Consider the following 25,775-nt stretch of genomic DNA (forward strand, 5'->3'; position numbering starts at 1 on the left):
CAATGATTCATCAACACAGTCATTTAAATAATTTCCATCATTGAAATGTAACATTTAGGTGTAATTTAATAAAAAAAAACAAATTTAAAAATATACTTTAAATTATTTGTAGTTTAGTCTTAAATTAATGCCAAGGTTTTTTTTTTTTTTTTTTTTTGGTGTGTGGAGGTAATGGGGGATTTAACTCAGGGGCACTCAACCTCTGGATCACATCCCCAGCCCTATTTTGTATTTTATTTAGAGACAGGATCTCACTCAGTTGCTTAGCACCTTGCTTTTGCTGAGGCTGGCTTTGAACTCCTGATCCTCTTGCCTCAGCCTCCCATGCCGCTTGGATTATAGGCACATGCCACCATGCCCAGTTCAATGCCAAGGCTTTTGTGTTTAGAAGCCCAGCTGCAATTTCTTAGAGATATTTTCTAATAATGAATGAACCAGTAACTTTAAATTTGCAATTTGATCTTTAAAAAACCACAGTGTTTACCAGTATTTAAACAGAAGTAATTTAAAGTGACATCTAGCTGGTTATCTTAAATGCAGCTGTTTCTAACTTATCACTTGAAATTGCGATAAGACAAAAACAACCATACTCATACCACTAAAGGCCAGATTTGACAGCAAAACTTCTTCTATATTCTTGAAGTAATTTCCATTAGCTATAAAGGTGATGGGATTCAATTTTAAAGGTTAGTATCCTCTGGTTCTTCTGGCAAGTTCATGATCTAGACCATGTAGAAGTTTAAGTGCACTCCACCCAAAGAATCTGGAGTGCTGCTGTAGCCTCTTCACCCTGCTTTCCCTTATGTCTGTCTATGTGTGTTCAGAAACTACTGCCCCACAAAAACGAATGGACAGGAAATAAAGTAAGAGACAAACAGGTTGACTATGACTCTGGGGCTATGGAGAACTATCAAGAAAAGCATTCTTGGCTGGGCTAAAGACCAAACCAGTGCAGATGGGCGTGCAGACTAGGGTTATTATTTTTCATTAGGTCAAAGAAGTAAGAAAAAAAAATATGGAACTAAAGCCAGGATAGGTCTTTTATTTTTTATTTTTTCCTGGAGCACAGCTGTTGAAAGTAACACATGCTGCTGTACCCCAATTGGAAAAACACCCCAGTGAAGTTGTTAATAGATGGATGAAGTATCATAAATAGCACAATATATTCCGTTGGGTGAACCAATTAATATGTTCTTTGCATACCTGTGTTATATAGTTTTAGATGACTTCTATGGGTACTGTAAACGAGGTGCTGACTTCTCTCAGTTCCAAAACCATTTATTTAAATGTGCAACATTCTTAATAATTTCATCCCAAATCCAATTTCTGAGTAACATACAAATCTTGGCCATATGAATTCAATTTCCAATCACTCACTTGTACTTTGGGTTTAAATACACACGACCTTGATGGTAATAACTGACTCTGTTTCAGCTTTGCCCTGGGGGTTTCAGTTGGGGTGTTAGCTTTAGTTCAAGCACCCTGATCATTACCCACCTGGTTGGTTGATATCCCAGTAACTTGCATCAAATGGGCATTTAGCCTCTGAATTCATCAAGTGACAATATGGTGATCTAATAATAATGAGAGCAGTAGTAGTAGTAGCAATATCTTGAGACACTAGCAAAGTTTTATATTTTAACTTCAACTTTATGATTAACTATTAAGTTTCCCATTAAAGCAATGATTTTCCATCTACTGCCTGATTTATGCTTTTGTTTCCATAATGTTTTACTAAAATATGAAGTAAGGCTTATTGAATTTGATATAATCACTCTGGGCCTCAGTGGTAGAGTTATTAGAGTTTAACCCAGTAGTGTTGGGTTAACTGCCCCAACTGGTTATGTGCCTGTCAAAAGAGTTTCATCTATCCTTGGCATCTTGTTTTAGGCCCCCCTTTTATCTGATAATATGGAAAGAAGCCAAAATTCTTTTAAAAAAAAATCCCATGTCTTAAAGGGATGACATTGGTGTGGTCAAATGGAATATAACTTGTCATTTTGCAGCAACATCATCACTTAATTCTCTTTCAATCTCTCGCAGGGCCTAAATGGCTTGAACCTAAAAAAAACAAAATCTACTGTGGTCTCACCTTTCTGCAAGAAAAAGCACTGAGTTTACTAGATAGAAGACTTTAATTTATACTGGATTCTCACACTTACTAGCTATGTGACTTTGGGTAATACTTTAAAGAAATAATTTTAACTCAAAAGAGTGCTGTTTTATAACAGATGTGGAAATACAGGTGAGGGTGCTTGTAGTAATGTCTAGGATACAGCAGATACCTGACATTGGAACTGGAAAATCAGGACAAATGATTCTATTCACGTGTGTTTTTCTCAGAGTAGGAACCCTAATAAGTAGGTTTGGCAGTACAGGTTGCTAATGCATTTATTTCTAGGTTGACATGTCCCAGAATCCCCAAAGCTATAAGAGAAAGAGAACCCACTCCTCCATCTTAATGAAAGCTAAATTGCAATGATGTAACTATTTTAATCAAGCTAGGATTCACAGAACAGGTGTAGTAATTGACCCACTTCCCTACTATCAAATCTATCACTTGACTTCATTTAATAATTTAATATTACTAAGTGCAAGCACATCACTAACAATCATAATTCATTTACTATTTTTCATTAATAAGGTTATGTTTATTTTTCATGCCTACAACTAGACAACCCAGTAGTATTTTATCATAATTGTCTTTCAAAACATTATCATATCCTGGTTATGATCATATGATACTTATTATTAATGATAGAGTTTTATAATGTATAATTTTTAGGTGGCAAAGAAAATATAAAAATATAAAATGTTTAGGAATGTGGTCTTGTTTGAAAATTTGGTGTAATCAGCCATCTGTAACACATTAAATTAATCAGTGGCAAAAATACTATTTGTAGGAAAGAAAAATGGAGTTTCTTACCTTTAAAAAAATACATTTTTTATGTGTTGAATATGTATGCATTTTAACTGTAATACCAAATAAAACACTGTGGCAAAGAAAGAAGAACTTGTTTGAAAGAAAATATTTTAAGAAGATAATTTTAAATCTATTACTAAAGTAAAATATTTTAAAATTTTGAATATTTGAGAAAACTTTCATGTTCTTATCTACTGAACAAAACTATAGATGGCCAATTGGTGCATTTCCTTTCATGATTTTAAGTTAACAGTTATTTACACAGTGGATACTGTACTATGAATAAAGTGTTTAATTTTTTAATGCTACATAATAAATAAAAAGAAATTTAAAAAAAATATAAAATTATTGGAAATAATTTACAAAGACCAAATTTAATTTTAATATTATCCAATACTAGGAAAAAATCTACAATTACATAGAATACCCATAGAAAGTAGTCCACAACAAATTAAGAGGTAAACATTGCTCTAAAGCACAGGGTAAAAAGAAAGAATTCGTGGCTTCTACTCATTGGGCCTTGGGAGTCACTTAAAATTGGATGCTTCAGTTTCACCATTTGTGAAATGCTGATCTAGATCTAGGTCTCTTAGAAATTGGGCATCTGATGTTCTGTTTTGCTGTGATTCCAAGGAGAAGAAAAATATGCACAGTGTTAAATCTCACCCACAGCCTCTGTGACAAAATTATCCTATTTGTGGAAAATATCATATGCATATGGACTAAAGGTAAATAATCTCACTTGGGTCTTTTCTTGCCCCAAATTGGAGTCTTTCATTTTCAACTTACTAAGGTTCTTAATGATTTTAATTACTAGAGTTGTCAAATTTGGGGATCTGCTAAATTTTCAAATCAAAAAGCAATATACTACAATGTGTTAAACTAATGTAAAAAGCAAATGGATTTATGGTTCTCTGTTCAAATTCCCTGAGGATTATCATTGTGCACAAAAAATATCACTACCGATTGGCAAAAGACAAAATAATAGCACAGCTTCTCAAAAGAGCTTAATCCTTAAGGACAACAGAAAATGGTGAGAAATAACATTTTTTTCCAGAGAATGAGTTTTCCACTGAATAATACATCAAACAAAGCAGGTAGCAACAGAAGGACTCGGAACTGGGTATTGGTTTTTGATATAGTTGTTGTGTTTTCTGACTACTTAAAATAACTAAAAAAGGAATTAGCAGAAACTGAGGGTCATTCCACAGGATCTCAACAGAGATGAATACTGGGAGAAGAAATATGGCTTATGTTATAAATATAGTACACCTCTTTAAAATGCTGGCATTCAATTTTTTTTGTGTGTGTGTGTGTGTATATTTTCTCTGCTGTCTAGGATTCAGTTTCTTCTACAACAGGAATTCTTCACTTAATAAGGAATATGAAGAGAGAAATATATCCCTTTGTGAATTGAGTGATATTAATAATAAAAATGATCAGATGAAGACACATGTCTTCTAGGGACAAGAGGTGTTAGAAAATTGAATGCATAGATAAAATCGTATTAAATTACAGTGATTGAGATGCAATAAGTTGGGCTTCTTCGCTAATTGAAACATTTCTACTAAATTTACAGAGTTACATAATCAGCATGTAATTATTAAAGGGAAAATGCATTATGATATTCTATCCAGATAAGAGACAAGAATATAGGCTTGAGAGGGCAAATAGAAAGGTACTATAAACTTTCTGGGCAGTACTTCATAGATTCCTAGATCCTAAATACATCATAATGCTGTATTCCAATAAAACATTTTCTGCAACCATTAAAGATGAAATTATTGTTCAATAAGAATAGCATTATTTTCTCATATTTTAAATCCTTTATGCCCTTGCAAAGCTTGATCCACTATATTACATGATTCGGTGTGAGATTTAAATGGCCCAGCTATTTAAGTCTCCTGTGGAAAGAATAATGGATTTCTAGATATAAGACTGTGATTCTAGTCCTCCCTTTATCTTAAATGTGTGAACTGGAGTAGCCCTTCACTTTCCTTGGTTATAAAATGAAGAGACTAAAATCTTCCTATTTGCATAAGAAAGTGTAAAGCATAGGTACATGAGACTGGATGATTTCTTTGAAACAGACATTTTACTGATAAATTTTCTTTGACTACTGTTTCCTAACTTATCATGTGTTACTATTAATATTGCCAGACTTCTTAGCTTGCTGATGAGGATTTTATTAGAGCAAAAATCAAAGATTTTTTAGTGTGATCTAGACTAATTTGAATACCTCTGTTTTATCTAACTATGTAAAGTAGCATCATATTATTCCTGACTGATTTGCATATGTAGTCCTGAGTTCCAGTCCCATATTTTTCTTTGATAGTATGATTAATTTCTTAGGATCTCAATTTGTCTATTAATTTTTCATATTATCAATCATAATTAATTTTATCAGCCAGTAAATTGAGTAATTTTTAGAAACATGATTAGGATGACTTATTATTCTCAAAGTTAAAAGATTTTTGTCTCTAGAGAATATGCTTTGAAAATAGTTCCTCTTCTTAATTTCTTGGATAAATAAGGATTTGTTACTGATAAGGAAAAAATGAAGTTTCTAAAAGCATTCATCAACTAGGGTTCAATCAGGGAATTTAGTTCAAATATTATTTAATCCAGCAGAATTTAGTTTAAATATTGTTTAATCTCTGGAGAAAATATGCAGTAATAGACAGGTTAAAATGTTATGTTAGATAATTGAACTTACCTATGCAGATGGTTCCATCATTGGTGATAAACCTGTCTTGGTTATTGCTGGATCTAAATCCAGGGGCACACATACAGTAATAGCTTCCCTCTGTGTTAGTGCAGTTAGCATTTTCACCACAGGGCTGGGTTAAATTTCCACACTCATTATCATCTGTGGATATATCAATTTAAAATGTTATTTTCTTATAGTTGTCATGGAATTCATACTATTTTCCATCACCATTTGAGAATTCTTACTATTAACTGGTTAAAGATAAAGCAACATTTATTTCAAAGAAAATACTGAAGACCTCACCTTCCATACATAGTTTATAATGTAAAGCTTTCTTTATAGTTGCAAAGGAAAATGGTATTTTTTTCTTTCAAAAGCACTAAATTTGACTACTGAATCTATATTGTAATATTTAAAATTTTGTTATTTAATTATGATATCAATAAATATATACTCAAATATGATTTTATAATACTCTTTGTATTAATTCAAAAGAATGCCATAAGATTATAAATCAACATACTCTACCATGTATTTATTTTCATCTTTTTTTCTGTAGCATAATTTTGTATTACTGGTTCTCTTATTAATTAATGCATTTATTCAGCACTGTATACATCACAATGTATGCATTCTTCTCTGTGTCTCTGTGTGTGTGTGTGTCTCTCTCTCTCTACACACACATACACACACACACACACACACACATAGAAAGGAACCATCATAGTACCATGATCCTTACTCTTACATTTTTAAAGTTTACCAGAAAAGGTACAGATTCAGAAACCCTTTTTAAAAATCAGAAACCATATTTATATTATCTATGAAATAAGTAGATAAGAAAATATGTTCTCAGAAGTGATCAAAATGGACTGGAGAAGAAGAACATTTTAACATGATATGAGACCCTGTTGCAGGCTGCATGGGTCTCCCCTAAAGAAATGTTCGATTCTTAATCCCACAAAGTTCGTATGTATGACTATTTTTGGAAATAGTACCTTCAGGATATAATCAAGTTAACATGAGGTCATACTGGTTAGGGTGGGTCCTAATCCAATGACTGGTGTCCATATAAAAGGAAGAGAATCTGGACAGAAGCAGGCCCTGTGAAGACAGGCAGAGATTGATGTGATGCAGCTGCAAGCCAAGAAACACCAACGATGGCTTGTGGTCACTAGAACCCTAGAAAGAAGCTAGGAGGGACTGTTCTGTGTACACTTTGGAGGAAAACAGCCCAGCCGACTGACTTCTTGATTGCAGACTTCCAGTTCCCAAGCTGTGAGAGAATAAAGGGTTGCCTTTTAAGCTACCAAATTGTTGGTAATTTGCTATGGCAGCTCTAAGAAACCGATAGACCTAAATGGAACAATATGAGACACATAATAGAGAGAAGGAGTGAAACTGAGGAAGAACAATGTTGGACAAAATTATGATCATAGGATGACTGAGACTTTTCTGAATGCCTTGGAGGCCTAATTTGAAAGCAAAGAGTGAAACTTTGGAGGACTTTGTTATACAAATATGGCAAGATTGGAAAATTCATTGAATGTTTATTCTTCATTTTAATCAAATCAAATTTATTTTCTTAAAGAGTGAGTTATATGGCATTTAATACATACGGAGGTTGGCTATGACACATATATAGTATACAGCTATGAGTTGGAGATTTTTCCAAATCCTTTATAAATATTAATTCACCTAATCCTTACCTAAGCTCTAGAAGGTAGGTATTATCTTAATGGAGGAGAAAATGAAGCAGAGCAGCAGAGCTAGCGTAGACCTCACATTTAAATTTGTTTTTTTTTTTTTTTGTGTGTGTGTGTGTATGTGTGTGGTGGTGGGGGGAGGGTTGTAGCACAAGACTTCTTTCTCTTCTGATAGCTTCTTTCCAGGCAAGTTGAATTGAAATTTCTTTCCCATTAAATTTTAGTCCCTAAGATATGGTAACAATTTATTCATAGGTAAATAAAGGGGCAGAGCTGTAAGAGAACTTTTGAACTCCCCCTCCTCCTCAAACACACACTGAGCCAGCAACTTTGAGACATGTAAGAGCAGAGTTTGAACTGGCCAAAGTTTGTGCATCATGGACCAGGCAGGTAACTTAAAGTTGGGTAGCTTGTGAGACTGGGAAGTATACACCTCACCTAAAGGATCAAAGACTTCTTAAAAACAGTGTACTCAGTTTTGGTACTTGGCCAGGGATTTTTTTTCTTCTCCAAAACAGTATATGGAGGATGGAGGAATTTAAAACCAGTTGCTAAAAATATGACAATAAAATGCTGAAAAGTTAATATTTTTTATAACATTATATATTTAGTTATCTGTTCTACATATTCAGAAAGTAGAAATATATATATTTATATAATATGAATATTTGACTATATGTATGTAAGCATTCAATCTAAATTAAGTTCATAAAATTAATTGAGAGTGACTCACAAATTGAACACGAGCACCTAAATCAGGTTAAAGAAAAATAGTTCACCCTCATTGAGTTTGATTCAATCATCTAGTTACTCAAATATTTATGGAATTTCCCAATTCCCAAATGTGAATATCTATACTGGGAAATGAGTAAAAATTAATCAGAAAGTCAGGATCTGTGCCCTCCTGTCAGAGTTCACATTCTAAAGGTAAGTTAACACCGATGCATATAATTGAGTTTTTATTAAAATAAAAGTTTTCATTTATATTTCTAAATTTGAGTCCCTTCACAGCATACTGGGAGAAGTTTATATTAAACTTTGAAAGAAATTGTGCTCTCAGATCAGTTATTAGTAATATAGAAAACGATGAGGATTGCATCCCTGTGGACTATCGTTGCAAAACGATATGTAAAAATGAAGAGAAAAAGACTCAGCAGGTCTGAAGTATTGGTCAGAGTCCAAGAAAATGAAGTACTTTATATCATTTGACTGACTATGTTTCTAAAAATAAATTAACAGATGAATATGTTATTTAACTCCAACATATTTTTACTAGTCTCGAGTAAAAATAGGTGGTAAAAAAATGATTGATACTGTTTTTTTTTTTTTTTTTTTGTCTCTCTCTACTGCATGGTTTTGGACACTTGACCTCTTAGTTTCCTTACTGAGAATTTGGAAATAAAAATATTTCCTATCTCTCAATCTTCTGGAATGGATATATAATATGGGTATATTCCCAATGGTCTTAGTGAAATCTTGTTCAGTAAAATACCACTTATCTGAACGTAACCTCACTTCCCTCAAGATACTGGAGATAGGCAAGAAATTATCTTTGTGAAGTAATATATAAATATGAATTATTTAAATGGCATTAAACTTTCCAGTGTCCAGCTTTGTGATAATTAAGCTTCAAGGAGAAAGTTTCTTTAGATGGGTATAATATAAGAAAATAAAAGCCCTCTTCTTTTGTGCTCTTATTTCTAATGTTCAGAACAATTTCCTAGTCATAATACCTACTTGAAGTAAGTCTATATGTAATTTTGGGAGGGATTATAGGATGCTTATTTAGATTAAGATGTTTCTTGAAAAATTCACTCTAATATGGTTAAATTGGAGATAGATTTTTAAAATGTTATCAAAAACTTAATAAGAAGAAATATTTGGCACTTGGCATTCTCTCAGCAAATTTCTTCCTGGCTCGTGTTTAACACACTGAGCTGAACAGTTTTTGACCCTTTAGGTAAGGTGTACTTCCTAGTCTCGAAAGCTACCCATCTTCTGCTGCCTGACACCTGGTGGAGTCAAACTCTAAGTGCCCTGCCTGGTCCATGCTGCACATGGGGTCTCTTTGGAGATCTCAACCTCTCCTCTTGCATGTCTCAAAGTTGCTGGTTCTGGGGTGAGTTCAAAAGTCTTCCCCTATTGTTCTGCTCTTCTGTTTACCCAAGAATAAATTGGGCCATATCCCGAGGACCAGAATTTTTTGGGAACCAGGGATTTCAACTCAGTATGCCAGGAAGGTAGCTATCATAAGGTAGAGAGGGGTCTGATGCCACAGCACAAAGGCAGGAACAAAGCCATGCACACAGAGCCCCTATTTTATTGGGATCCATGGCTACTGGAAAAGATGGACAAAGACCCAGATTATTATACTGTAATGTATACATAAAAATAAAAGAGGCATTTATAGTAGAGTGGAAACTCAGAGAAGGGAATGGTTTATTCAGGTCATGTTCAGTATTAAAAAGTCAAAATTATTTGCAGGGAAGGATTACAAGAAAAAAGTGATGCTTGAGGGGCTGGGGTTGTGGCTCAGCAGTAGAGTGCTTGCCTAGCATGTGCAAGGTGCTGGGTTTGATCCTCAGCAACACATAAATATAAATAAATAAAGTAAAGGAATTGTGTCCAACTACAACTAAGAAAAAAATTTTTTTTTTAAAAAGTGATGCTTGAGCCAAGCATTTCAGTATAAGCAAGGGTTTAGGCAAAGAAAAGGATCGAGGAACAAAGGGAAGAGTTTACTCAAAGCCTTGATGGACTTTAGGAATTGTATTATTGTTGAACACTGGGTCTGAGCCTAGAGACTATCAAGCAAAAAATCTATGAAAGTAAGAATGGTCAAACTGAAAGAAAACACATACTAGGAATTTGGAACTATATTTAGAGGATCTGGTCTAGAATGTCTATCAAAATGTTTTACATGGTAAATATGATGGATTTGAGCTTCAAAAACAATTTTTAAAATCTAAGGAAAACTATGAGTCAGGTAAAGGCAAACTTGATAGAACATATGAATGTGGAGGAACTAATCAAGGCAGAGTCAAGAAGAATTAGGCTATACCTCATCAATATTTAGACATTAAAATTCAGTGATTTGGAAAGAGATAGTAAGTGGGTAGGATTAAAGTAGATAGCTATGAATTGAAAATGTGCTATCTGGATGATGGCTAAATGCAAACATTTTTATTTTGTCTATTTGACTTTTTTTCATAATAAAATAACATTTAAAATATCTGTGTGTCTTAGAGATTAACTGGGTTTTTGAGTTGGCTGGAGAGAAAAGAGAAGCAGCAATGGCTTCCAGGTTCTAAGCTGAAGGGATTGGTGGATGCATTGACCACTAACAAGACTGGGAGAAGCAAAGGAGGAGATTTCTAGCAGATTAAAATAGTGAGGTCACTTTTGTCAAGGAAGGGAGGCACCTCAGTTAGTTGAGGACATTTAGATAGAAGTCTTAACTGTTGGAGAGTCAACCACATAGCCATCAGCTGTCTCCTCTTGAGAGAGTTCAAGAACAGGGGATTCACTCCAGTGCTAGGGGCCAGCTTGCTCGTTTCCTTTACATTTATCTCTGGAGAGACCAGCTCATTCTCTTTCCAACTCCTCCTTCGATCTCAGTTAAATAGAATGTAGCTGAGGACATTGTGGCTTTTAGGTTTTTCCTTCCCACTCTGTTGTTGTTCTTAGTAGTTTTTTTTCCTTGGGTTTGCCTCTTCTCACAAACCAAATTGTTGTTAAGTACAAAGGACTGAGGCTACGATGATGTGAGGGTAGAGAAAATAAATCAAAGAAGCACCTTCACCTATGTGTGTTTTCAGCATTGGCTCGAAGAATCCTTAGGGTTCCACATGGTTCAGCCCAGCTGAACCATTTTGATAAGATATTCATGGGGGTTTGAAATAATAAACAGATGTGTGTGTTTCAAATATCCTCTCCCAGTATATTTTGGGCAGCTTCTTCCTGTAATTGGTATAAGTTACTCATTTAGTTGCCTTGTGTTTATATCAACAACTGGATCAGCATGATTTATACCCAATAACCTGATTAAAAAAAGGGAACTTGTTTTTCAGGTACTCTTCTAAATGATACATTTTAATTACTCAGTGGTTAAGATAACACAATGTTCAACATTTTCTCCATTTTACTTATGAAGAAAACCAATCTCAGATGTGCTAAATCATGCTAGTGTAGAAACAGAATCTGGTGAACACAGGTTTCATACTTAGTCTGACTTTAAAGACAAAATTGTTGTTGTTAGCATTCTAGAGTGAAGGGTACTATGTCAAAAAATGTGTTTCTCAATAAGATACTTAGAATGGGCATCTAATTCTCCAAATTCACGAGTGATACCAGGCACCCTAGAAATGGCACTCTTTTGGCAATCATATGGTTACATTACTTTCTATGTTTACTAAATCAGAATTTTGTAGGTTTTATAAGACCTGGGTATTCCAAAAATTGAGTAAGACTTTAGTTTGTATTCTGTTTTTCAATCTATTGACTGAAGACAAGGAAAAATAATTTAAAAAGAGAAAATATTCCCTTCTTTTTTTCCTAACACTTGAGATATTATTGGCTAGGCTCAAATTGATTATAACAACTTGAAAGCCTCGAGACTTTAACAGCAGCATCACTCTTGTCTTTTCCCTCTGGACATGATTGCCAGTATTGCTCTGTAAATTTGAACACTAAAATGACTATAACCATTATGTGATTCCTTGTGAAATAGGCCCTCTATGTCAAAGGTGGAGCAATGCAGAAAGCTTTCTTTTTCTTTTTTCTCCCCCATGCAGCTTGCTGGGCTCATTTGTTTTCAATAGCCCTGGAAATCCTCTGATAAGTGATCTCCAATGAACTTAGAAAAATCGTCATTATTAGCCTTCTTAATTTTGTACTTCCTGTGGCTTTGTGTTTGTTTTATCTGTTTTTGGTTTGTTTGTTTCCTTTTGTTTTTGGTTCACACCAAGGTACACATGTAGGTGAAGAGATAAGGGGGAAAGAAAGGTCAGCATAAGGGACAGAAAAAGGAGAACTACAATGAAACTAGAATGGGTTCAATCAGTTAAGAGAAGTAATGGAGTTATTGTTTCCACATGGAACTGATGTCTCTAGCATCCTCTGTAAAAGGCAAAGAAAGGGACAAAGAAAGGTACAGAATTATATTTTTTTATTCTCCTCTGGGAATTTCTTTTGCACTTGAATCTTTAAAAATACAAGAATGATACGCATCTAACTTATCCCTCCTCCCGTATAAATTCACATAGGCAGGAGTAACTAAGAACACAGATGAAAACCCAGTCCAGTATTGAAGGGAATAATACTTCCCACTTTTCCATTGTCGAGTATAAAGCACAGAGTATGAACTCACATTCTTGACCCTGGGTTTAATAAGTCCATCCAATGTATTCAAGGAAAAATGAGACAGAGCAGGTGAAAAATGTTATGATGATCAAGGTAAACAAAGAAGAGTCACACAAGAATAAGTTTTTATGTTGGGTATTATTATTTTTAAGTTTCTTTAGTGGAAATGTGATTTTTAAACTGTTTGAAGCTGCAAAGTATTATTTTGAGGGTTTTTTGAAAGGAAAAATGTGCCTTGACTATGGATCAGATTTTGAAAAGGATGCATAGGCAGGGGTTGGGAGAGCGGAAACAAACAATACATGCACAGAATTGTCTCTGTTGATGTTTTTGCAATTACTCATTTTCTGAGGGAAATGCAGCACTTAAGAAAATGTTCCCATTTTATACTAGTATCGTTTTTGGTCTTCTCTTTGTCAGAACTATTAATGCACACATATTATAAAAACAAGCAAAACTGAATATAAGAGGAGGCAAATGGAAAGGAAAAAAAATCTTATTTTTCTATACACTAGAAAACTTTCTCTTGCTCATTGGACACAGAGGCTAGATAAAATCCTAACACATTTATTTCAAACTATGAATCAATGATTCTGAAATTTTTCATTCTTTTGTATCTATCAACTTTAATATTTGAGATGAGCAATACTCTTGCAGTCTGAGATTTAAGTGATGGTTAGGAGTTGCTTTTGAGAAATTAGCCTTATTGATTTTTTGTTTCTAATAATTGATGTAATACATATTCAGTGAGGAAAATCAAAGCATTGATAGAAATGTCTTACAAGCTCTTAGTTGCAAAAAAAAAAGTTGCTAGTTCGCAAAGGAAAAAAGAACAGAATAGTTATCAGATTCATATAGCATCCAAAGACAGTGGAGTAGCATGTGTAAGTCACTGATAAAATGAGTGTGTCCCTATAATTCTCTTACCAGCTCAAAAAATCTTTCATTCATGGCATTGAAAGATATTTGTAGAAATACACAGATTTAGGAAGTAAATCACCCATGCATTGTGTGAAGGAAATATTCAGGATAGCATTTTATCCCAATAATAATGAAGTCAGAAGACAGAATTCTACATGGTAAAGATTAAGAAGAGAGTTAAGACCATAAGTCTTGCATGTATAAATTCAAATGACATTAAATTTATAAGTCATTATAAGCATGTAACCCATTAACCCCTCCTTGTCACAGGAAATACTTTTCTATTTCCCAGTGGAAGGCCTGAAAATGTGTACCGTACAGAACACTATATATGCTAGCAATTTTTCCTGTAAATACATACCTAGAATAAAGCTTGTCAAGTAGGCATAGTAAGAGATCAATAACAATAACTAATGATTAAACAAGACAATTATAACAATATACTGTAATAAATGTTATGTGAATATTGACTTTTTCAAAATACCTCATTATACTATAGATTCCAGTAACCTCAAAATAATATTTAACATGAGCTTATGATTTTCTTCTTCCTTAAGTCTAGAACTTTCACCTTTTCACATAAAGGAAGCACTTTACAGCTTCTCTTTGGCATATCCATATCGCCAGCATCACTACTCTTGCACTCTGGCACTATAGTAGGGTAAAATAAGAGGTACTTGAACACAAACCCTGCAGCCCCTCCACAGTTAACCTGATAACCCAGATGGCTACCAGTGGACTAATAGGTGGGTAGGGACCTGCTGGATAGAGGGATGCTTCACATTCTCAGGGAGTCAGCATGAGATTTCCCCAGATTATTCTCCTGGACATGTAATTTAGAACTTAGGAGTTAATTATTTTTGAAATTTTCCCTTAATATTTCCACACCATGGTTGCTTGTGGGTGACTAAAACCGGAGAAAGTGTAACCACAGATAAGGGGAACTACTGTACGAGTGCTAATTAACATTCTTAAAAAATATATCCTGAATGGGGAAATTAATTGCCTGGACGTACTAGACCTCGTGGCTTCATATTATTTTGGTCAGCATGTAGAGTACATTCAGGAAAGGAATTATTGTTATTTAACTTTAGTAAACTTCAAAAATATGAATTTGATAGAAATGGAAAAGACACTGCTAATTCCCCCTGAGGTTTCAAAAAAAATTCAGGACTAAAGGAATTAAAAGTAACGAGAGCTGAGGTCAAATTTAAGATAAAGACAATGAAACTAATACAAAGTAAAAATAAAATAGTTAACATGAAATAATTTTGGTGAAATGAAAATATCATTCAAGTATATCAGCTATTACACTAAATGGAAAAGACTTAATTCCTCATTATAAGACACAGATATCAAATTAGATTAAAAACAAAATCTAGGTTGTTTGTTTTTCTGCATTGTTAATTCATGTAAATACTGCTTGCAATAGCCTTTGTTCTGTTTCTCATTTTATTCATATACTGCATGCAAACTAAGGCCTACTAGAATTTATCTATGCCCATTTTGCTGGCTGCTTCTATAATATCCCATAGTTTCCATCCACTGTGTTACACTTTTCTATTTTCCTAGTAATAGAAACTAGATTGCTAACAACTTCTCATTACCTCAAATAATGTTGTAATTAAGATTTTTATATTATGTCCTTATGATCCCGTGTGAGACACTTTTAACATAAAAGAATATATAAAAGAAATGGGAACACTGTGTTAAAGACATGTAAATTCTTAATTTAAATGTGAACTACCAGGTGGCAGCTCCATTCTGCACTACCTCCTGGATACATGAAGGTTCCTACAGTCTCACATTCTACTTGATACTTTCCATTATTCATTAACTTTGCTGAATATGAATGTTTCAAAGTGATATTTAATTGTGTTTTAACAGGTATTTTTTTTCTATTTTCAATGTGTTTGAGAAAATTTGGGGCAATAATAAACATAAAATTTAAATTAGAATAAAGTTGAAAATAAATCAGTAAACAAAGGAAATTGGAATCAGACAAGTAACATCAAAGTAGAATTTAAGGTTTAAGTCATGAAAGTGACTTAAAATGAAAGAGTGACATTTTATGTTGAAAAAATTCTCAATTTATAAAAAATTATAGTAGTTAAGAATATATAACCTGAAGCCAAAATAGAGTCTAGTAACTATAGAGAAACAAGTCACATGAAATTCAAAAGGGAAGTAATACTTTAATTTTCCTCTTTCTGAATCTTATATATTCCATTTGGTAAAAATATGAAATTACATCAATAGGTACCAAATATATAATTACTAAAATTCAACAATTAGGAAAAAAACATTTAATGTAGTAAGGGATATTTTAAAAAAACAATATAAATAACATTCCAAAAAATGAATCTTGATCAACATGGCCAAAGTACTCCTTGAGATATTGACTAGATCTAACAATTTATGATATGTGGTTATTTTCCCATCCTTCTGCACACAAGCCAATATGAGAGACATAAGATGTCATTTTTATAATTGTGCTCAGACAGTTATTTAAATATCAAAAGGACAGGCACCTTTCACATATTTGTCATTTATTTGTGTTTCTTCTGCTGCTGATGGCTCTTCATTATCTTTTGCCCATATGTTAATAATTTTGTTGACTTAAAAGAGCCTTTAAAAAATTATCAATGATTGCCTTTCATTGGTATAATATAAATATGTTTGAACTTAAAATTATTTTTAACTTACTTGGTGGTATGTTTTTTTCCCCCTAAGTTCCAGAAGTTTTTTACAGTTAACTGTTACTTTCTTCTCCTTCTTTATTTTGTTCTGTTATCACATTTATAAAGCATTTCCACCCTAAACTTATAAAAACGTTCAATAGTACTTTTTAAATTACCTTTGCTTTTTCTACAATAAAATCTTTACATCATAAGCAATTTTCTTCAGTGTAAATTGTGAAGCAGAGATTTGATTCTCCCAAAATGAGCAAGTCATTTCATTATCATTTATTGAATAATCTTTTATTTCTTTCATCACTTGAAATGAATATGAAGAGTCATATTCAAAATATATTCATTTGCTTAAAACAGTTTCTGAAGTGTCTCTGTGGACGGGATTTTCCATATCTATATCACTGACAGCCTAATTTAATTATTAGTGGAACCCTGGTATCCTGATTTTCAGCTGCTGAAAATCACAAGACAACTCTTCAATATAATAAGATACTTTGGAAAAAGCTATATCCAATCTACACTTATTACTAAACATTTATGCATTTATCCATACTACTACACCGTACTTCCTTTACCCTATCATAAATATTGACTGCAATCCTTTTTCACATTACATTGTACTATTACCTGAAAGTGACTTTGGTATCCAACAATACATAATTCATGCTGATACTGCCTTCTATAATTTGTAATTATAACACTGACTCTCATTTTTATAACATGTAAGTATTCAATATTGTTTAAGGATAAAATTTACTAGAACTTTGCATTTTCTTTTAATTTAAACTAGCTATTTAACTTCTATCCTCATTGTTACATTGCATCACTCTGAAAATTTGCCTAACTATCTCAGCACTCAGTTTAAGCTCAGGTAGGTAGACATCCCTGCCTTAGCAAACTCTCTTCCTGAATCTGACATTGATTATGCCAACTTCACCTACCATTGTTCATTTTATATATATTCATAGAGATTTGACAGCTTATACATCTGAGCGTGAAAAGGAAAGAGACTCAAAACTTATTTCTCCATAAGCTAACAAGTTTCTCTTGATATCAGACTCATTGCTATTTAAAAAACAGTATTTACCTGACAGTCAAGTCTATGTTAATTTTTTATTTTTAGTAAAGCAAGAGACTAATATTTACTTTTCAAATCTCTCAATTCAATTTAGTTTCCTCTTATTCTTCAAATCTTTCATGACAAAGTAGGTTGCCCCATTACTATTTTTCAAAGTGCATAACATAGAACAATAATGGACAATAGTGAATTAAACTAGGCATTGGTAGCATAAAATTTAATATTTTAAAAATAAAATTATCTAATGTTTTAGACTACAAAAATAAAATCTTAAAATCCTAAATAATGCATAGATTAAAGAAGAAATCAGAAATCATAATGAAATAACATATCCTTCAGAAAAATAGAAATAAATGTATAATTCACAGAAGAAAACAGAGGTAGCTAATTGTTCTGTAAATAAATATTCGTCTTTTGTTTTTAAAGAGAGAGAGAGAATTTTTTTAATATTTATTTTTTAGTATTCAGCAGGTACAACATCTTTGTATGTGGTGCTGAGGATCGAACCCGGGCCGCACGCATGCCAGGCGAGAGCGCTACCGCTTGAGCCACATCTCCAGCCCCAAATATTCATCTTTACTAAGAACCAAAGAAACACAAATCAAAGTAATAAATGCAATGTTAAATATCAGCTAAAATAGGTAATGTGTATTTAACAATGCTATTTTTTTTGAGAAAAAAGAAAAAGAAGTTTTATTGATTTGCTAGCAAAGGAGAAATACAGGGGATTCTTGTCCCACAGGCTACAATTCTGCCCATCAGCAAGAAGAGGGGGATTTTAAAGAGGTGATTCAAGGGCTACATTCCACATACACTCTGTCTGAAATTGTAATTCACTTGTTAATTTGGGAGATAGTCATTTCTGAGATCTTCTGGTACCATCTTCAAAGTCTGGATTACTTTAATCCTATGATGGGTGTGTACTCAAGGACAGATAAATATGCCTAGGATAGGGAAAAATGGTAATCCTATTTCCCCTGAGATTAGGGAGCAGGAGAGATAGGGAAGAGCAGGGAGAGAAGAGAAAAAAAAAATGTGTCCATTTGAAAAATAACTTGCAATGGCAGAGAGCAAGGGCTATATACAAAATATAAAGCGGACTACTGTTACATTTCCCCATTGTCTATTTCTAGATTCCATGGAAATGGGTGATGACACCTCCAAACTGCTTCCTGCTGAAAGGGGTTGAAGTTGGGGGAAGTAACCTAAAGACTTTGTTCCCTATCAGGTGGGGCATGGACAGTTAAGGGTAGGTATTCAGCATCAGAGCAGTTCAGAGGTCCCCAGTGGCTGATGACAGGTGACTGGACAAGGCATACATAAGGCAGGAATCATGCTAAGATGACAATAAACAAGACAACTCAGCATTACTTTTTTTTTGTAAGCAATTAGCATAAAAGTAATTAGTACTTCAGCCAGTCTATAAAGACAATAAATCATATTGTACCAGTGAAAATCAGATCAAGTTTACCCAATATAGGTGGTTAAGAAGATTTGTTGGTCTATAAGATCAGGCTCAAATTGATTCAGAACAAACTTGCAACTGTAGAGAACTTTGTGATCATTATCATTAGACACTCCCACACAAGAACCCTTTCTTCATATCCTCCAGCTTTACTTACTTTTGGTAGGGCTGACACAAGTGTACATCTTTTTTTTTTTTTTTTGATTTTATTCTTTTTTATTTTTTAATTTTTAATTTTTTTTATTGGTTGTTCAAAACATTATAAAGCTCTTGACATATCATATTTCATACATTAGATTCAAGTTGGTTATGAACTCCCAATTTTACCCCAAATACAGATTGCAGAATCACATCGGTTACACATCCACATTTTTACATAATGCCCTATTAGTAACTGTTGTATTCTGCTACCTTTCCTATCCTCTACCATCCCCCCTCCCTCCCCTCCCATCTTCTCTCTCTACCCCATCCACTGTAATTCATATCTCTCCTTGTTTATTTTCCCATTCCCCTCACAACCTCTTATATGTAATTTTGTATAACAATGAGGGTCTCCCTCCATTACCATGCAATTTCCCTTTTCTCTCCCTTTCCATCCCACCTCATGTATCTGTTTAATGTTAATCTTTTCTTCCTGCTCTTCCTCCCTGCTCTGTTCTTAGTTGCTCTCATTATATCAAAGAAGACATTTGGTATTTGTTTTTTAGGGATTGGCTAGCTTCACTAAGCATAATCTGCTCTAGTGCCATCCATTTCCCTGCAAATTCTATGATTTTGTCATTTTTTAGTGCAGAGTAATACTCCATGGTGTATAAATGCCACATTTTTTGTATCCATTCATCTATTGAAGGGCATCTGGGTTGGTTCCACAGTCTAGCAATTGTGAATTGTGCTGCTATGAACATCGATGTAGCAGTATCCCTGTAGTACGCTCTTTTAAGTTCTTCAGGGAAAAGTCCAAGAAGGGCAATAGCTGGGTCAAATGGTGGTTCCATTCCCAGCTTTCCCAGGAGTCTCCATACTGTTTTCCAGATTGGCGGCACCAATCTGCAGTCCCACCAGCAATGTACAAGAGTACCCTTTTCCCCACATCCTCTCCAGCACTTGTTGTTGTTTGACTTCATAATGGCTGCCAATCTTACTGGAGTGAGATGGTATCTTAGGGTGGTTTTGATTTGCGTTTCTCTGACTGCTAGAGATGGTGAGCATTTTTTCATGTACTTGTTGATTGATTGTATGTCCTCCTCTGAGAAGTGTCTGTTCAGGTCTTTGGCCCATTTGTTGATTGGGTTATTTGTTTTCTTATTGTTTAATTTTTTGAGTTCTTTGTATACTCTGGATATTAGGGCTCTATCTGAAGTGTGAGGAGTAAAAATTTGTTCCCATGATGTAGGCTCCCTATTTACCTCTTTTATTGTTTCTCTTGCTGAGAGAAAACTTTTCAGTTTAAGTAAGTCCCATTTGTTGATTTTTGTTATCAACTTTTGTGCTATGGGTGTCCTATTAAGGAATTTGGAGCCCGACCCTACAATATGTAGATCGGAGCCAACTTTTTCTTCTATCAGACGCAGAGTCTCTGATTTGATATCTAGCTCCTTGATCCACTTTGAGTTAACTTTTGTGCATGGCGAGAGGAGGGGATTCAGTTTCATTTTGTTGCATATGTACATCTTAAGTTACATTTTAAAAAAATGTTTTTCCTTTTAAATGTCCATGTAGGACTGTGCTTAGGCTATACTTTCCTGCCAGGTGTTTAAGACCAAGTTGATCAAACTGATCTTTGGCTTGGTCCTTGTCTCTGATGCCAATTCAATAACAAGAACATGGTTTTGAGAAAAAGGAAAAAGAAGTTTTATTGCTTTGCTAGTATAAGAGAAACACAGGAGTATCAGAGAGGGTGTGATTTTCTAAACTTTTTTTTTTAAGCTAGAGATTTGTTATATTGTGATTCATAGTCAAATTGGTCATGACACTCACAGATACTGAACACTACTACCCTTGGCTAACACAAATATTTTTAAAAATCAGAATGAATCATAAGATAGAAAGAGCTAAAACTCACAAATATCATCCTCAATATCTTATTCTAGCCATGTCTCTACCCTGACCTTGTGTGTTTTCCTCTTAGGCAGTGCTAGAATCATGAATGGACTGGGGGACAACCATCTATCAGTCAGTCAATCAATCTATCTATGTATCTATCTATCTATCTATCTATTCATCCATCCATCCATCCAAATAACAAGAAACATACAGAAGTAATGAAATTCAACTTGCATTTCCTTTTATTTCATTGGTCAGAATTCATGTTACTTTGGCATTTTAATTTCTTTTAATGCTGCATAGGAGAATATAATGATTTTGGAGAACACTGAACCAGAATCAGTATAATCTGAGCACCCACATGTCCTGCTATCAGAAATATAAACAGTATTATACCAAGAGATGTAAAAATGGTCATATTTTTCTCCCATAAATCCATCTTCTAGGTAATTTGTCCTGAAGTGTTTCAATATGGCAAAACTTAAATAGAAGAATATCATGTGGGTAATATAATGGTAAGAATAAGCAAGATCTAAATGCCCAATAAAATATTACAAATTATCTAAGAACGTGCAAATATTGAATGTAACCTTTTGAAGATTACTAGCTAACTTTAGATAATATCTAGAATTTAATAGGTGAACATTATGAAAAACAAAGATGATTCCTCCTGTTGCCCATTGCTTATTGATTGGTCAAAGTATCTCTTGCACTTTTCTTTAAAGATGCTTATTTGAGTGCACATCCTTATATGAACTATTTCATTGAATTATAATGTGTCTGTTTTAAAAAGAATTTGTTTGTATCATGATTTTCCTAAAGTTATTAAATTTTCCAAGGACAATTCAGATTTTTGGCTCTCTGAGCCCATGGAAGTTTATGATTTTACATTATTATATGTTATAAATAATAGCTAACCTCTAAAATTATCATGCCAGTAAACACTATTCCTTCCCCTTGAAATGATAATTATGGTTTTGACAACATTATTGGGTGACCTAACAAAATTATTCTGTGTCCCAGACCATACAAATGGTAGAGTCATTTGGGTGTGAAATGAGGAGTAAGGAAATTTGAGATATTTATTGTTTTAAGTCTTCCACTCTATTGTGTGATGCCTACGATGCTCTGCAGAATTTTTTACAATCCTTATTGAAATGAATGTTTATGCACACCACCTCCAGCCCCGCCAAATTCACATGTTGAAATTCTAAACCTAAGGTGATAGTTTTGGAGTGCAAGGCCTTCTGAAGTGAGTGAGTGCAGTGCCTTTTTAAGAGGACCCAAAGATCTGGTTTGCCCCTTCCACCATATGAAGATTCAGTGAGAAGATGCCAGAAAGCAGTGCTCTGATCGTGAATTTTCCAGCCTCCAGAACTATGAGAAATATACTTCCATTGTTGCCAAGCTACCCAGTTTATAGTATTTTGTTATAGTAGCCAGAATGAATGAAAACAGGCCTATAGAAAGAAATGTGTATTATGTATTCACATGTAGGCATATTTATAAATAAATTGAAATAACTTATTTTTCATTAAAAATTCACTTCCAATATGTATTGTGTATACTGTTATTTTTTTTTATTCTATACTGCTTCAAATGCAACTATATTGACTGCATATCTTGAACTATAATGTGAACAAGAAGATTATATTCAGTCTTAAGTTTCACACTGTTAGACACCATTTGATGATGAACTGCTATGTGGCAGATGCCAGACAATACTTTTCTGTGATGTTGTACAACAAACTTGCAACATGACTGAAGACCTCATGTTGCCATGATGTTCATATATGGAACCAGCATAAGTATTAAAAAACTGTGAGTCCTTTCTGGGTGGATGCTGGTTTTCAGGCTCCTGACTAGATGAGCATATGGAGAATTGGGCCCTTCTTCTGTGTAAAAGCAGTCCTGCATAATGGTACAGGGTTTGCTGAGCAGATCACGGCAGGATCTCAGTCTCTAATTCAACTATCCTTCAATGTGCCTCTGACATGCCTCAATCTGAATTCCTTTGTTCTCCTTAGAGGTCATGTTTACTCCCCTGGGTTCAATGATTGATTTCTCTCTGTATTTTAATTCAATAACTACTAAATAACTCACTCACTTTCCTCAACATTTGCCTACATTAAATACGGGAAAATTTTAATGTGTTATCTTCTTCAAAGATAGCAACCATTTCAGCTCTTTCATGTATATCTCACTAGACACAAAATACAGTGCAATAATGGTAAGGATATATTTAAATTCTATGACTAGGTAAAACTAATTAAATAACAAGCTCTCATTATAAGATGTGGTGCCAAACTACTTGAGAAACATGACCGCCAAAGTTTACCTTTTCTTAAAAATATTGAACAGGTAAAATTATGATATGTACAAAATCATTTCAGTTTTATAAGTTGATGAACTCTTCATAAATTTGTCTTCTGTTTTAAATGGTGAGATTAAGTTAAGAGGCCATAAATTATTGATATGTATATTTTTCTTAGGAATAAGTATATATGTGACACCTAGTAGATACATAATAAATTCTTGTTCAATAAGGAAACCATGAGATTCACATGTTGAATTCTTGTTCAATAAGGAAACCATGAGATCAAGGCTTTTTCTTTGCATCTAGATCTCAAAATGTCAAACATTTATTATCGACAAGCTGTTTAAAACTTTGTATGGAATTCTAATGTTCAAACTACAACACAGGTTTTCATGCTCAATAGGCAATTTCAAATCCATAATCCCTTTGCCTCCACCCCTTTGCTGTTTTTCGATAATCCCAAATCCCCTGAACCCAGAAAGGAGGCCCTGTCTAAACAGGAGAATTCTCACTCTCAGGGTGCGGTCAGGGTTGTCTTTCTCTCTGCCTTTTGAGGTCTCTTTAGCAATGAAATCATCTCATTGATTTATGGATTTAAGGTCTACTTTGGGGCTGTAGAAAATGAATATTGGATACTAAATTCCTAAGTTTCATACTAGCAGGATTATCTATAACATTTGTTTGTATTTTAAAACAAATCTGCCTTTAACCTTAAGCATGTTGAAAAACTATTCTTTTTATCATTTATGTCTTGTTGGTCTCAATTCATCAGTCATTTGACAAATTTTCATGATTTCTTCTGAAAATAAATTTGCACATAAAATCAAGGCTCTGGGAAAAATTAAAGTATGTAAAGAAATACTGGTTTATGGAGCATATAATCAACCTATGGACATTTTTTCAATTCTTAGAATAGTTCATTGATTTAAGAATTGTTGCTTTTCAAAAAACGTACGAACAACTTATAGCTATGTAAATTGAAAATGATACTGAGTGTAATCAAATATTAGGCTTCCAGCCCTAAAATAATTGCCTAAAGGGACAGTTAAAAATTGTTTTCCTCCAACGATTTTGCAGCCTTATACCACTGGTTAGAGACTGGGTTGTGTGCAGATGATTTAACTAATAGCACAGACTCAGGAAAAAGACATGATGCCTTATTTTCTGGACCAGTGATCTGACCCAACATGGGATAGTAAAACTGATTTTATAACTTGAGATATGAATACTTAAGTGCAAAAGAGACTGATTCAAAAACTCTGTCCAACTTGTAAATGAATGTTCAAGATCAGAGTGATCCTGATATTACTGTAATGTACATTTCTTTATCACTCTCATGCTTTTCTAGCTCAGAGTATGCAGTTACTGCATTTTTTTATGTTTAATAACAGTCTTTTATGACAAGCCACTGAAGACTTAGCGCTGTCTCCTTTTTATTTCAGACACTATTTTTGATCAAAGTACAAGGAAGAAAAGGTCGCACAATAACCTTAGAATTAAGTTGTTTATATTCACATATATGATGCAAAAGTAAGTGAAAAGAGCAAGGACATTCTAGGCAGTTTGGATTAGGCTGCATCTCTACTATCTACTTAAAATGTTTTTATGTTTATTTTCCCCCTAGCACTACTGTTAGCAATATCATTTCAAAGCTAATAAAATTCTTCCATTTAAGTCTCTTTCTTTCTACAATGTTTCATCAATCACTGTGTGCTGTCACAGGGTAATTGCAAATTGACATGCCAAAAAGGGCATCTACATGTCCTCGTCCCCATTATCTTCACACTGGGCAAGATGACAGCCAATTTATTAGTTGATATATTGTTAAACTCATCACATAAAATAGTGTTTTCTGCTTCTGTAACGTTTTCTGTTATAGAATCAAAGTTATTTCTTTCAAACGTCCATTTAAAGATGGCTGTGATAGCAGTTAGTTATGCCTAATGAGTTTTCCATGCAGACTTACTGAAAGTGGGTACTTCTTGGTTCTGGCTAAATGACTCATAGTAGATATTTTGGTAGAGACATGCAATCAGAATACAACTCTGTTTATTGGTGAAATAAAAAGTATGAAGACTTTAAATTGGGAAGATAAACCCCAGTCCTAGATTTATTCACAAGTAGTTATTTTTTATTTTGGACAAATCACTTAGTTCTCTTTTGCGTCTGTTTCTTTTTTCACCTACAAAGTTATGATATTAATACTTCACCTTTAAATTTCTGCAGAATTATTTTCAGCAATAAATGAGAGTGGCTGTAAATGGACTTGCATAAATAAGAACTGTAAAACCATAATATTTCAAGCATCTTAATCTCTAAAAATAGGAATTTGTGTTATTCACAATATAGAAATTCACTCATGCTTATGAATATCTGGTTCTTGTAAAATGCAATATATATTTTGGGAGATTCTTTTTTAGTGTAAAAACATAAATTTGTTGTTTTTTTAATTTAAAAACAATTGCACTTAAATACAACTCAACAAAACTATAGTCTGTATAAATTTAAGAATAAAATTTAGGTGAATAATTAGCTTATCATTCCATTGTAACTACGCT

The 25,775-nt window shown here is 33.6% G+C and overlaps 1 protein-coding gene across 2 annotated transcripts in view; it reads right to left on the minus strand.

Moving 5' to 3' along the window:
• Nucleotides 1–25,775, minus strand: part of Adgrl4 (adhesion G protein-coupled receptor L4) — a 104,737-nt gene that overhangs the window by 43,514 nt on the left and 35,448 nt on the right. For both annotated transcript variants that reach the window (XM_046443205.2, XM_046443204.2), the window contains exon 3: nt 5,640–5,792. In XM_046443205.2, coding sequence (XP_046299161.1) covers nt 5,640–5,792 — 153 coding nt within the window. The remainder of the gene's footprint in view (nt 1–5,639; nt 5,793–25,775) is intronic.

The sequence above is a fragment of the Marmota monax genome, unplaced genomic scaffold (genome assembly GCF_021218885.2).
Source record: "Marmota monax isolate L192 unplaced genomic scaffold, Marmota_monax_Labrador192_F-V1.1 WCK01_AAM20220418_F8-fsc00046, whole genome shotgun sequence".
In the NCBI taxonomy this organism is placed as follows: Eukaryota; Metazoa; Chordata; class Mammalia; order Rodentia; family Sciuridae; genus Marmota; species Marmota monax.